General features: G+C 48.4%; 1 protein-coding gene across 1 annotated transcript; it reads left to right on the top strand.

Annotated features, from left to right (window-relative positions):
• Positions 1-56: 56 nt before the first annotated feature.
• On the top strand, positions 57-14,427 carry LOC113993027 (extracellular tyrosine-protein kinase PKDCC-like). The gene is made up of 8 exons (XM_027730848.1): positions 57-169; positions 5,420-6,359; positions 6,525-6,647; positions 8,740-9,011; positions 10,251-10,330; positions 10,421-10,525; positions 12,020-12,196; positions 13,587-14,427. The coding sequence occupies exons 1-8, from the start codon at positions 57-59 to the stop codon at positions 13,688-13,690; spliced, it is 1,914 nt and encodes a 637-aa protein (XP_027586649.1). The 3' UTR covers positions 13,691-14,427.
• Positions 14,428-14,971: the final 544 nt, after the last annotated feature.

Here is a 14,971-nt window from a genome sequence, read left to right as displayed (position 1 = left end):
TCCCAGAACTTTCCCTGACTCTGATCCTGTTGTGCACAATCTCATTCAGTGCAGCAATGGGACAGCAGGCCCAGAAGGTTGATGCTGCTTTTGATAATACGATCAACATCATACAGTGTACAAATATGACTTACACCCAGGCGTACCAATACCTGTATTACAAGGGAAGGTTTAGTCCACCTATCAATAGACCAGATTTTCAAGACCTTGAGATCTGCTTGTAGACATTCATATAATCTCATTGGGAAACTGAGGACTCTCCAGCTGGATGTGCGTTCCCAGGAGTTGACACAATAGGGACCGGGATACTCCATGCCAGTCAGGCTGGATGTGCTGGTGGTATAACAAAAAGCTGAACCCTGAGAACATGTCAAAGGGAGAGGTGGGGGAAGCTGTAACAGGGAGTGGCCTTTGCTGTGAACAGCACACAGCTTGACAGATGCTGGCAAATTGTGCTGTGGGAATGCAAGATGCCACCACACCAGGGCTCTGCTGCTAATGAGTGAGGTGAGATGCATTAGTTACACAAACATGTATTGCCTTCTGCTACCTTTGCAGTGGGGTGAGGCACCTCCAAGAAGGGCTCATTTTAACACGTTAGCATGTTAAAACCCTGCAGTGAGTTCCGTCAGCCCTCATCTGTCCAAGACTGGAGTTTCCTGACTGCTTTGTGTTTACCCTCTTCTTGCAAGGCCAAATTACCACCCAGCTCTCCAGGGACCGCTGGCACAGACCTTTCTCCTTTTTCTACACCCAAGAGCCCTTGCCAGACTGTCACCTGTCAGGCTGATCGCCTCCCAGCAGATGGCAAGCGCTCATTGCCGATGCACCCAAGAGCAGCAGCACTCCTCAGCCTTGACAGCTCCTTCTCTTAAGAGACAGGCTGTCCTGGCTCATCCAAGACATCTTCCCGCAGGAGGAGATGGTGGCCTATGATGTGCAAATGCCCTGCATTGTTCCCATGGTTTCATCCTGCACCTCTAGCCAGGAGGTGATCCCTTGTCTGACTAAAAGAAAAAGGAGCAGGTTCAGGAAAGCTGTTTCCTGGTGCCCTGTATGCCAACTGGTTGCCAGCACCAGCTTTGCCAAACCCTGTTGAGAAACCTCAGACCAGAAGTGCCTCAGGAGGCACAGCTGTGCATGCCATGGGCTATAAAAACACCTGGGAGCTGAGCTTTTTTGGACACCACAGAAAAGGACAGTTTTTCCTTATTCTGGGGAAGAGAGACATTATTTCAGTTCTAGGGCAATCATTATTGCACCAAGCCCTCGGCTGGATTCTTGGCCAGTAAGGCAAAAAAGTAGAACAAAGTCTGTCTACCCAGTTCACTTACCAGCTGGTTGTAGGAAAGTGTCATACCTGTAGCTAATTTTCTTCTTATCTTTTTCCTGGCTCTTGGGCAATACAAAGACAAAGCTGGATATGGCTGGTGGGGTGATTTTCCCTGGGTGCCACTCAGGCAGGGTCCTGCACAGGCCAGTGTTGCATCCCTGGAGGTTGGATGCAAGAAGGTTTCTCAGTTGACATGGAACTGCAAAGCCAGGCTGCTCAGGACTGCTCCTGCCCCTGCACCCTGCAGGTAAGTGCCTGCCCTCCAGCAGCTGCTCTGGCTTTCACCCTGCCCCAGATGTGCACACTGGCAGCTGGACAGGGACTGTCAGGAGACAGCCAGAAGCTCAGCTGGCAGGAGTCAAGGTTACAGCTGCCCTCAAAGGTGAGGGCACCAGTGGTGACATGTATTCCCAAGAGTCTTTATTAGAGGTGCTAAGTCTTCCTCCTGTTCTGACGTGGCTGCTACAGGTTTCTTTGATCCCTCTCCCAGACCTATAAACTCTTTGCCTCCTTCTTCTGGACTGATGCCCAGGACTTTCATGTATGTACTCAGAGTGAAAACTTTCCCCCCAGGATTTCTTCCCAGGTTTTTTATACTAACCCAAGAGCTTGATCTTATCCCTTCTAGATCAGTGTCATAGACAAGAAAGAAGGAAACACTGCTGCCTAGACTTCTTAGGACAGGAGGGAACCAGCTAGGGAAATTGTACCCAGAGGTGTCTGTCTTTCAGAAGGCAAATGCCTTCGGTGCTGGCATGGGAGAATGTGAAGCTTTCTCACCCCAACTAGTCTGGAGCACAGGAGACTCCCAGTTTTGACTCTACACTTCATGTACAGACTCATACCTTTCCAGAGAGCCCAGCTAGCATTACTGCCAGGACAGAAGTGGGAAAAATCTCATTCCAGCCCTTGCAAGAAGCCAGGAGAAGCTCAGAAGCATGGGATTCAATCACATTTATCGAAATTATAGCCCAGCCTGATATTTTCTGAACAGTGGACAGCTGCATCTGCAGGCCCCAGAGGAATGAACGTAGATAAGAAAGTGTAAGATACTGGTGGGCCTAGTGCAAGTGCACAGCTTAACCATACATGCATTTGCACTCAGTGTGGTTGTAGGATGAGAGCTGCAACAGGAAGGGATGGCATGGCATGGCATGGCATGGCATGGCATGTACTCTGTCAGGCAGGGCTCTTTCGCCTCCTCTCAATTTCCCCACAAACTGCAACATCATTTGTTCTGCTGACCTCGGGACAAAAGAAGCACTTGAAGAATGACATTTCCTCAGTGAGGCAGTGGGTGTGCTCCTTCAGTGATATCAGGGACAAGGGAGGCACCAGTAAGGCGGGGAAACTACCCACGAGGGGACACTACAATCCTGACAGCATCTCAATTGAGTCATTATAAGGTTTCTCCATGCTGCCCATGCCACTGCTTTGGTCTGCTCTGCAGGACACATGATGACATTATTTTTAATTAATCTCTGCTTGTCTGCCTTATGCTAAGGTTTGGAGTCTGCACACAGGTGACACTGAAGCTGAAGAGTGGGAGGCCCTTTACTCTGTTTTATTCCCTGTGAGCTCAGTTTCTTGCTGTAGACTCAGTCTCTCAGCTGCAGGTACAAGGGAGGCTCAGGAGATGGAAAATAAAATTACAAAAAGAGGTCAAAGCTAGCAAGCTCAGAAAACTTTCTACAGTGCCTTCCCTTCTCACGTAAGATCTCTGTGTGAAATGGTTGGTGGCAAGCCCTGCCCTGCTCACCATGCCCATGTGTGCCCATGCACGGGGTCCATGAGAGGTAGCAAGTATTTTTTATCTGTATTCTCCTGTACAGATCCATTGTAAAAATGTTGAAGAATTGCTTCCTTCTTTTCCAATGCACTTAATTAGGCCTTGCTCTTGCCCCTTTCCTCAGAAGATCACAGCACTGTAAGCTAAAAGCAGACACTGGAGCATCTCCAGTGCCTGAGGCACCAGCAGCATCCAGTAAGAGATTATGCTGGGTCCACCCTGAGAATTCTAGCAGGGGGTACTGGTACCAAGCACCAGAAAAGACTCCAGTTCTGTGGGATTTTTCATCTCTTCTGTAAGGGTTGTCTCACCCTCACCTTCCGTCTCTTCCCCCATTACCTCCTATCCCCTCTTTTGTTTGCACAAACCCTCCAAGGAACTAAGGAACACTCAAATGGCCACATACTCCTCTGCTACATCCTTGCTGCAGCACTTTGCTTTGTTTCTTATTTCAAGTGTCAGCTCTGTCAGGCAAGGCCACCTCTTGTGCCATAGTCTGCAAAAAGCCTTGCACAGCAGAGCCATGATCTTAGCAGGAATCCTTAAGTGCTACTATAAAGCAAATAAATAATCAGTCATTGTTATCTTTTTGTATCTGGGAGTCCTCTCTAATAGGCTTTGATAGTATTACAGTATTGAGGACAGGCTGAAATCAGATAATAGTACTCTCAGCTGGCATATATTCCCTTGGAAACAGAGGTAAAAATGCATTTAATACCTCTCCAGTGACAATGAATATTAATTAATATGACACAAATGTATAGTTGATTTGAAAATAAGGACACTAATTAAAGAGCTATTAGGGTTAAAAAGCAACAAAGGAAATTCAGGTACTGAATGAGCTGTTCTAGGTTCAGCTTCTAACCTGTCCGTGCATGGATAAGCACAGATGGCCTGAGATTTTCCACTTTATTTTACATATAGGCAGACTGTGGGTTTTGCCTTCCCTTCCCAAACTGTCATCTGGAAATGTCCTGAAGAATTCAGAATTCATTTTTCCGGCTGTCTCACAGAGCAACTGGGCTCCACTGAGGTGCTGCTACTTGTACTCTGTCTCATTGAGTGCTCCAGTGGCATTGAACCAACAAGAAGTGAAAGGGAAACTTTCTGCAGGCTTTTGGGAAGAAACCTATTTGTAAGTGATTGCTTATATTCATTATTCCTGTTAAAATAGCCTTGGGGATCACTGGTCATGATAGCTGCCTTGCTGTAATCTCTGAAAATCTCCATCCCTCAAGCCATGACATTAAAGTCGAATTTCTTACTGAGGTTTCACAAAGGTTCCTTTGCAGGGGTGACTTGTGACAGTGACCTGAGCAGAGTGTGCACACACAGAGTGTGTTACGAGTGAGTCAGGAGAGAGGCAATGGCACTGCTGTGCATGGAGGGAGGCATGGAGGAGCAGATGTGTCCAAGGGCATCAGCAGCACTGCAGGACTGAGCAGACCCATTGCTTGATCACAACCAGGACAAACCCCGTGTAATCTCACCCATTGTGTCCCAGTGGATGCCCCACCAGTCTTCTCCTGGTGCAGGCAGAACCTGCAAGCTCTCAGCAGAGCTGTGTCCCTCAGGAACAGGGCAGCACCTGGAAATAGCAGGCACCCCAGCTAACAGAGGAAAAGTGAGATGGGCATCCTCCAACCTCCAACGCCCAACTGTGCTGTGCATCACCTCTCCCTTTCTGGGGAGGGTCTCTCAGGCTAGTTATGCCACCAAAAACATTAGGGCAGAAAACGAAGCAAACTAGATGGAGAGGCAGACCATTATTTTAATTTCTAGCCCAGTAGCATAAAGGTAAATAAAAAAGTGAATCAATCCATTGGACTGGTGTTTCAGGCTGCTCAGTGAGGAGAATTAACTGCATATTGCCTAAATTAAAAGCAGACAAATTGTATCTGCCTTCGCCCTAAGCTAACCCGACTGACTTCCAGCACAGCAGCGCCCAGTGCAGACACGTGTCTAAAGCCAGTGACAGAACCGCGGCACGAACCTGTCCGGCTTCTCGCAGCCACCTCGGCAGTACTTTCCTCTCCTGCACAGGTACACGTGTGTTACAGAAGGCAGTCCTGAGCTGGCTTTGTCACCAGGCCGATCAATTTCCTCGGAAATAAATGATAAAACTGTGTTTTCTGCCTAGACGGGCTGGTTTTGGAGGAGGAGGATTTTTTGGTTTTGTTGGCGGGTTTTTTTCTGTAAAAAATTACAGTTCTGTGCTTTAGGCAGCGTTTTGCTGATTCAACTTAATAGGGCTTATCCGTCTAATAAGAGAGACTGCCAGTCTTTGCTTTTCTTAGGAACCTAACCCGAGCTTTTCCAGAGGCAGGGGAACGTGATATCTCAGTCCTTACTAATTTTAACCCATTGTACAGCTACCCCTCGGCCGCGCGCTGCAGTATCTCTATCGAGGCTGACGAAACTCACGCCCGTGGAAATCGGCGTGTTCTGCCACAAACAGCCGCCGCCGGAGGGTGGCCGGGCGTCTCCGGGGATGCACCGCTCGCTCTCGGCAGTTCGGCTTCCCAGCCGGGGCCACCTCTTCCAGAACCGCCACCTCCCCTCCGCGGGCGGTCCGTGCCGGGGTGGGGGCTCCGAGTGCCGCCCGCCCGACACGCCCCCTCGGCGTTGCTCGCCTTTCCCAGCGCGGCGGAGCGCGGGCGGCAGAGCGGCGGGACCGGCGGCGAGGCAGCCCCGCTCCCCATGGCGGCGGCGGCGGGGCGGGCTCGGCGGAGCGCCCGGCTGAGCGCGGCGGCGCTGCTGGCGCTGCCGGCCCTGGCGCTGCTGGCGCTGCTGGCGCTGCCGCCCGGCCGCGGTGGCGGCGGCGGCGTTGGCGGTGGTGGCGGTGTTGGTGGCGAGGCGCAGCCGGGCTCCACGCCGCCGCTCCTGCTGCCGCCGGGCTTGCGGGAGGAGCTGCGGCAGAGGCGGCGCGACCTGCGGCGGCTGGAGGCGGCGGCGGGCGGCGGCGGGGAGGCGGCCGCGGGCGGGCTGGGCTGCGGCGACCTGAGCCGGGCGACGGCCGTGAGCATCCTGGGCTGGGGCTTCACCAAGGTGGTGGCTCGGGCGGTGCTGGAGGGCGGCGGCACCGTCGCCCTCAAGTCGGTGCACGGGGCGGGCCGGGAGGTGCGGCGGTGCGTGCAGCGGTACGGGGCGCCCGCCGGCTGCCGCCGCCTGGCCGCCTACAAGGTGCTCAAGGAGGTGACGCTGCTGCAGCGCCTGCAGCACCCCGGCATCGTGCAGGTACGGCGAGAGGGGTGCGGGAGGCTCTCCCTGTGCACGGCGGGGGTCGGTGCCGGGGCTGAGCCGGTCCCTCCGTGTTGCCCGCGCTGTCCCCCGGGGGCCCCGACCTGCCTGGCGCTGGCAGGGGCGTCGCCCCGACCGACCATCGCCTGTACTCTCCCGCAGCTGCACGGCCAGTGCTATGAGAACAGCGGAGATGCTGAGCTGCGGGTCACAGCCATGCTGGAGCTGGGATCCCCCCTGGAGATGATTCAGCTCCTGCAGACCCCCTGGGAGGAAAGATTTAAAGTAAGGAAACAACACAAACGGAGTTTTATCGGCCGGTTTTAGACCACAAACTGGGTAAATGCAAAGAGCCGGTGATGCCTGCTGGGGCAAAGGGGATTCTCCTGCTGACACTTTGCTCTCGCAAATTGTCCGTAAATCGTTTCGCTTTCAGTCCTTTTCTATCCCATTAAAACAGCCCCAGCCTGGCATCTCACCGCTAAGTTTCCTTCTCTCTAGAGCGAAGTTAGAAGAACTACGTGTGTGGGGGGGGGGATAGTCACAAATTCGTGCTCAGTGCTGGGGTGGTGGTTAATACCCGCTATTACACTATATCGTTAGTTCTTCCTCTATGTTATATATATGCAAAGGGACTTTGGTAGCGAGACCCCTCGGGAGAGCCGCCTCACTGTGCTCCGAGTTGTTCGATGTGTGTGACCTGTTGGAGGCAGCAAGCTGAGCAACGTGTCCCTCACCATGTGTTTGTGTGGTGATTTTGATCTTGGCCCTTTAAGTATTACTGTAGTACAAAAACTACTAAACTGCTTTTCTCCTGCTGTCGGTGCTAGGATTGAGGCCCTGCTAGAGAGATCTACCTTGTCTCTTAAGCGTCCCACATAGGGACTCATATGCTCCCCAGGAACATAATGGACTTGTGACGTGGCATTTATTTTGCTTATAGCTTGCATTACAATTTGTCTCAAGGGCTCAGCTGGGGGTTCACTATTACTCGTTTGGGTCCCAGGAGGAAACAGATCATCATGTAGGAGCGTGGGTATCTTAATCTCAGCAAGAAATGGTTTGGGCAAAATAAAAACACAAAAGTCCTAAAATAAATTCCCTGCCTGCATGAGGTCCTTAATGTTGAAGAGGAGCCTTGCCATCCAAGCCAGAGGGGGAGTGTGGCAACTGTGCTCACTCGGCTGTGAGATATGGAGCTGGGATTCTTATGATTGCTTCACTAAACAAGTTAAAATAGCATCAGAGCTTCCAGCATAATTTCTCTTGGCTTGTGGAGTTCTACTTCTGCTTACAGACGGTTTCATACTGACTTCTACATAGTTTTCCCAGCACCTCATCTTCTCCAATGTGCCAAAGTGTCCTGTAGAGCTAGAAACTCATGATGCTGGATTAGCTGATGGTAAGGTCTGGTACAGTGGTGTTAAAGATTTTAGTAATCTCTTGACTGATGAAGACACTAATTCAAAATTTACACTGGTACTGTCTAGTCCTGTTTCCTAATTAGGGCGTCTAAACATACGGGATTCCCCTGTGATGAGCCACATCAGATACCAGCGATTGTGTGAGCTGTTCCAAGGGAAAAAACCCTCACGCCTGCACAGATCGCTATCGGGAGCAGTGAGGGGTGGCGTGAGGCTGCCTGGCACACCCAGCTGAGGATACAGCTTGTCTGATGCCAGGGCTCCTGATACTGAATGAAAACTGCTGCAAAAAGCTACTTGAGCAAAGTGCTGGCGCAGAATTAATACACTCTTCTAGCTCTAGTTTATTTAAAGATCATTTACTGAGCTTTCTGCTGGGTCAGGTATTATCTGACCTTTCCCTGCTGCCAGAAAGTTGGTACATAAAAGCAAAAGAGCTGGCAGTAAATATATTGTGTGCTTTGACTGATTCTTCAGAAGCATGACTGTGTGCCCAAATTCATATTGCTGAGTGATACATCAAGGCATGAATCTGGTATTAATGACTATGGAGCCTCAGTCTGTATGGAGCAGCATGAGGGAAGGGAGAAGAATCTATTAATTCTATGCCAGAATGGGAAAAACCCTTCTGATTTCAGCTAGCAAATCAATATAGGTCCTGAAACATGAAGACTGCTATTGTTTTCCTCACAGCTCTCTCTTCTAGTTCTTCTAACTGCAAATGTCTCTTTTTGTATACACACATTTTTAAAAAATGTTGCTAAACTACTTACCAGTCAAATCCTGTGGCAATGTTGATAATAAATTTTGTAGCATACATATAATTACCTTTTAAGTTCTATATGCTTTTTTTCCCTTTTAATTTCATTGAATGCACTGTCCTTTGTTCTACTTCAATTTAATAGCTGTTTTTCATCTGTTTTTTCCACGCATATTCATCTTCTCTTTCTCAGATTTGCCTCAGTCTTGTGAAACTGCTCTTTTACTTGGCACATTCCCCCCTGGGTTCAATAGTCCTCTTGGATTTCCAGCCGAGGCAGTTTGTTATGGTGGATGGAAACCTAAAAGTGACAGACATGGATGATGCCAGCACTGAGGAGCTGTCATGCAAGGAAGATATTGACTGCACGCTTGACTTCCCTACCAAAAGCTTCCCTCTCAAATGCTCTGCAGTTGGGAAATGCGAAGGAATAAATGAAAAGAAGAATCTTTTCAATGCATATCGGTATGTCCAGCTAGATGGGGGGAAATCTGGGGTGTTTGAGCTCACACTCTGCCATGTAGGCTCTAGCATCTTGTGTTTCTTCTGTGCGGTGATTCCCCTCACCTCTGTCAAACGGTAGTTAAGGATCACTTTGAAGCAAGTTATTTTCCTTATAAGGCAGAAAAATAGTGCAGTTGTTGTCTGGTGAGAATGAAGGCATCTTTCTTTTGCTGCTCCCTTTCATCAGTGCCCTCTAGAAATCTGCCCCAAAGCTTGCATCTGTGAATATGCTGTTTGCCCGACAAGCCCCAGTGCTTGACACCCACAGGCCGTGTTTGCTGAAAGCAGTGGCAGCGTGAGCTACCTGCCAAAGCCCACCAGCTTTGAGTCTCTGATGTTGGGAACAGGCTAACTCTTACCTTGAACTCAGAATCTCCCTGTAGGGCCTGTGGGTACCTATGGAAGAGTAATAGAACAGGTTAACAGGGAAGGGGCTGAGGCCGCTACAGCATTCCATGTAGGCCATCAACTGAAAACGCTGGGGCTTCTGCTCATTGTTGGTGCTTGGCAGGTCACCTACTGGGAGGAAGCCTTGGCAGCTGGATAGTTACAGAGAAGCACTTAGTAAGGGAGCCTGAATTTCCAGGATTCAGTGTTACAGGGCAAATCCCTGCCCTGATTACTGCAGCCTTACAGTTGCACTTGTCTCTTGTGCACTTGTCTCCCTAGAACAGGAGTTTTGTGAAAGGGTCAGAAAATTAGTCATCCTGCCTTTCCAGGGGCAATAAGAATGCTAAACCTTTTCAGGGCAAGAGAAATGCCTTGCATGAGTCTTCCTTTACACTGGTTGGGGTTTGGAGTTTTTTTTGTTGTTTTTTTTTTGGTTTGGTTTTGTTTTGTTTTGTTTTTTAGGGTTTGGGGGGGGGTTTTTTGTGTGTGTTGGGAAATGCATTGCTTAGTGTATTAAAAAGGCTCAGGGAATGAGGGGGAATTTCATTGCATGAACCTTTGCAAGGTGGATTTCACGTGGTACTTGACAGCGTGCTGTGCTGCAAGGACCAGGCTTTCAGCCCAAATCACAGGAACCGTCTGTGAAGCAGCAAGATGTGCTCAAACGTAACTTTATAACCAAAGCAGACTTACTGGTTGCATATGGATAACCAAGTCACGGGAAAATGCAGACAACTTAATCACCAGGGAAATTAAGCTACTAGTATTAAGCTATTAGTATTCTAATCAGTCTGTGGGATTTTTTTGCAGGTATTTTTTCACCTATCTTTTGCCACATTCTGCACCACCAGCTTTGCGGCCCCTTTTGAGCGATATTCTGAATGCAACAGGTACCAGCTATTACCCATGAACTTCTTTATTGGAACTAAAAAGTATTTCATGGAATTATTTATCTTTGTCATCTTTTTCCTTAAATGTAGGTGATTTACGATACGGGATAAATGAAACCATGGGAGCTTTTGAAAAGGTTTTACATCTGTACAAGTCTGGGCTCTATCTGCAGAAAAGACCTCTTCTTTTAAAAGGTACCTGATTTTGAATCCTTTAAGTAGCGTAACTATTGAGGGAGTGTGGAGTTGGTAACTGGTCAAATTCTGATCTCCCATACATACAGGCAGTGTATAGTCGCCAGAAAAAACATCAAAAGTGTCCTTTTTTTGGGGCAGCCTTTTGTTGTTTTTTCATGGGAGCCACACATGATTGCATTGCTTTGCAAAGTAAAAGCAGTGCAGACAATCTGGCCTACAGATGGCCATGTGCTTCTAAATACTCCTCTCACAATGAGCATCAGTGTTTCAAGTGACTGTATTTGAGATAGCTTAAGCAACTAAAGCAGAGTGTCTCCTGTCTCTTCTTGGGATCATCTTATCCTGTGGACCAATAGGTCAGTTTTCTGGGCTGATACTGAAACTTTCCATTTCACTGGATGACTTCTGTCTGCTGAGCACAGATCATTATGGGAACATACAGTGGGGAAGTGACAACAGTGAGATGAGTGTGGCAGCGTGACTGGGACCTTGTGCCCTCTAAGTTCCGTTTTTCTGAAAACCATTCCATTTGACCTGTGGATGGATAAGTGAGCTTTTATGAGATGCATTCCTCTGGAAAGGACCCATTTGGTGGTAGAGAGATGAGGCTGATCAAACAAAGTCTTCGAAAGTCGAGTGGTTACTGTGGTTTGCATTTTCTTGAAAGTTCACCTGAGATGGTGGGGAGGTGATGGTGCTTTGCAGAAGGAAATCTCTTTAAATGTGAAAGAAGTAGGATTTGCACTGTTATGAACAAAGATACCCAGCCGTTTGCATGGAAGAACCAGCAGCTTTAACAAGAATTACTAGTATTTTCCAGCAACACCTACCTGTTGGCTTCACAACTGGCCCAGTAGCGGTGTGCCATAATGATCATAGAGGTGTGGGAAGGTGGGGAGAGACTCTTAGCAGTCAGTGAACAATAGCCTGAACAGCGCCTGCTCGGGCTTGTCAGCTCTTTTGTCTTTTGTCTGGTCTCCTTATCAGGAGCAGGATCTGGCCTCCCTTTCCCACACTGTGGTTCTTAAATCTCCTGATTCTGTGGGTGGCAACCATGATGGGTGGGTCAGCATGTGCCCCATGTAGCTTGGTGCTGGTTCTGCTTCTGCTGTTGAGGATGGGGTGTAGGAGAGGCTACAGTGGGGTTGGCTTCCCTGGATAAGAAATGGAGGGCCTGTGTACTTGTGCAGCAGCCTCCTCTCACCCCCCCCTATGGTTGCACCCCTGTTCCTTCATCCTTGAGAGCCCTGCCCCCTCTCCTACATCTGTGGAGGAATTGCTGTCCTGTGTTCCATAGCAGAACCAAAAGGCAGGATTTGGGTTTCTTTTAACTTTGCAGCTCCATGCCCACTCCATCTACTCAGGTCAGTTCAGTCTATCACATTTCTTTGGAGAGTTTCACTGAAGTGCAACTCACTAAGTGTGTAGCATAGCTAGTCTCCGAAAGTGCACTTTTAAGTGTTTCCCTAGACACCTTCTTTCTGTTCCCAGACTACATCTCCCTAAAGGGTTTCCGAACAGTGGAAGGAGAAGACTACAAGTGCTGGCCCTCCTACAGCCACCTGGGATGTCTGCTGTCCATTCACAGCGCCGAGGAAGCTGCTGCAATTTGTAACTCCCAGTCACAGTGTCAGAGTTTTATCATCACCCAGCAGAGGACGTGGACAGGTGAGCCGTGACAGGGCACTGCCACGTGGTGCCCCTGCTTCCTCAGCTGTGAGTGGAGGTGATGCTGCTGCCTTCCTCCTTAGTGCCTTGAGTCTGCAGGTGCACGTAAAAGCTGCCTTCCTTACTCTCAAGATCAGATGGCTGCCACTGTGGGCATCCAAAAATTCCCCGAATATTTTTGAGGAGACACAAGAGAAATTATATTCTCCTTCTGCACCTTTTCTCCTCTACTAATTTTGCACAGGACTGCTAGGTATTGTGAAACAGTTACTTATTTCTTGCAGAGATTGCTTCACTTTGGTGTTAGGCTAAACAATCCCTGTGGTACGGATAGTTTGCAAAGCTGTGGGGTTTTTAGAGATGAAAGAAGCCATGTAAAAGAAGGTGGTTACTATTGTTGTAATTAAAAGAATCATAGCTTACAACTTGTTATCCCCTTTATCAAAACTAAAGCCCCAAGCCAAGGGATTTCCAGAATGTCCCTGTAATTAGCTCTGATTATAGCCTCTTACAGCTAGCGTGTTTTCAGAGTTATTATAAATTATCTCATTTAGCTGACACTTCAAGCGTGAGCTAAATTGTTTCTTAAAGTGAAACACTAAATGAGGTAAATGAGTGTTTTTACTCACAGTGGTGCTGAAGAATTGTGTTTTGTCAGCTCACATGACATTTTAAAAAACCCCAAAACTACCAAAAATGCAGCTTTTCTACGCGCTTGTGTGCAATTGGCATGTGGCAAATTAATGATATAAGAGTGCTTGCACGGATGCAACATAAATCTCTTTGAACCAGCTTCACACCAGCAATGGATTGTCTGAGCTGTGCCTAATACATCTCATCTGGCTCCCTCACGGGGCAGCTGTTCGTTGCTGTGTGTGATGCCTGCCTGGAAGGAATCCTGCTTGACGTGACAGCGAGGATGCAGGACGAGCACATGGGACAGAGACCCCTTCTGCAGCACCTGGCTTGGGTGCTGATCACTGACATCCCATACCATGTCTGTAGTCTTTAATCCCTTCCTGATATTTTTTCTTCCTCACAGTTTTACAGCTCGCCCTTGCAGCCAAAGATGCAAAAAGTGTGTGGCTGAAATGCCGAGTGCCTAAGTTTGCCGGTTGGATTAATGAGAGCTGTGGGAATGTGCTAGTCCCTCTTAGGGCAGCTTGGAAAAGCAAAGCAAGATGTAAAAGCCTCTAGGGCTGGTTGATGCATTCCTTGTGCATGCTCTGTGAGCATCTGGAGTTTACTGGGGGTGTAAAACACATCTATGGCAGGGCAGAGTGACCCTCTGTTAGGCAAGCAGCGTGTTACTGTGTCTTTTGCAATAAATAGCATGGGTTAAGGTGAACCTGTCTCCTCTATTAAACTTGTGTTTTTATTTCCTTTCCAGGACGCCCACTCGCCTCATTTCAGAGTAGCTGGACTGATTTAATACCAGATACTAATGCTGTAGTCTATATTAAACGTTCGGCTTCCTCAGGGGAAAGACTTTAAAGACAATGAGATCACATAAAATGATCCTGGGAGGAACAAACCGCTGGGGAGAGTTTCATCTGCTGGAAAGAATGACATTTTATTTTGCTTTGGGATGGGATCTCCCTGCCAGCTCAGATAGAGTCAAATGCTGCTGTCTCCTTGATCAAAGCTCAGATTTCTCATTGCTGCTCCGCTAGCTTATTTTCTGTTCCCACACTGCTGTTCCACATAAATGGTCCCAGTTTTAGTCAAATGCCGCTAGACTGTGCAATACTTAGCTTTGCTGCTTTGGCCAGCTTGTCAGTCAAGAAATAGAAATAGCTGCAAGGGATCCAGCTTGGGTAGGCTTTGTTATTTCAGTCACTTCCAAAAACCTATGGATAATGCACTTTCCAGAAGGTAATGGCTCTTTCTGCAGCTACCAATTGGGATTTCATACCACTGCAAATGTAAAGGATGGGATTTCAGTGAGGGGGCCAAGGGTGCAGGGTGGGGATCCTTACCTGGAGGTTGATGATGGGGGTGGTCTTCCAAGGAGGGTCCTGTTTCAGTTCCTTCCAGTGTAGGGGAGGGAAGTGGTGTATAGGTCAACTCTGGATCCAGGATTTGGGTTTGATCCTATGTGATTTCTAATACCAGCTCCCATGTATCAACCTTGAAGGTTTTTCTCTGTTACTTTCCATGAAAGAGCAAGACATTCAAATTATTTATGTGTAAGGTGTGACTTTGTATGATAAAGAATGACTTTATTCTAAGCATGCTGTGAAAAGTTTTTTTTTCTTTAATTGTTTAAGTCTTTACTGCAACCAAATGAACAAATGTGTTTACCACCTTTACCTTACCTAGCATCACCCAGTCCTGAGGCCAGCCTATGAGTGCTTTAAGCAGTGTATGAATGTTCCTGAGCCCCTTGGACACTTAGGTCTTGGAGGATGTTCTGTGGCTGTGCTAGCAGGCTCATAAGTGTAGAGGAGACAGTCTGGTCCCAAGAGCCTCCTGCAACTGCTCTTCACTAAAATTGTAGATGTGGCCTCTGAAAAATAGGTGGGGGTTAATATATTTTCAGACTGTAACAGATGGCAATGGCAGTGCGTGGAAGCAGTGACCATACAGCACCTTGTCTGCTGTAGCATGGTCAGGGAAAGCCCAGATGGCCTCTGACCTCATGCCTTATAGGGGAAGTCTCTGGCCTTGTGCAGGAGAGCCACACTGCAGCCTCTGGGTGATGCCACATTGTTTTCTGCTTAGCCCACACTGTAAATGACCGCTTTGGGGATACAGCCATTTGTAGCCTACAGT

The sequence above is a fragment of the Pipra filicauda genome, unplaced genomic scaffold (genome assembly GCF_003945595.2).
Source record: "Pipra filicauda isolate LSUMZ 115617 unplaced genomic scaffold, ASM394559v2 scaffold212_size3012638_pilon, whole genome shotgun sequence".
In the NCBI taxonomy this organism is placed as follows: Eukaryota; Metazoa; Chordata; class Aves; order Passeriformes; family Pipridae; genus Pipra; species Pipra filicauda.
The sequence above is the reverse complement of the archived record's forward strand: the minus strand, read 5'-3'. Positions and strand labels throughout refer to the sequence as shown.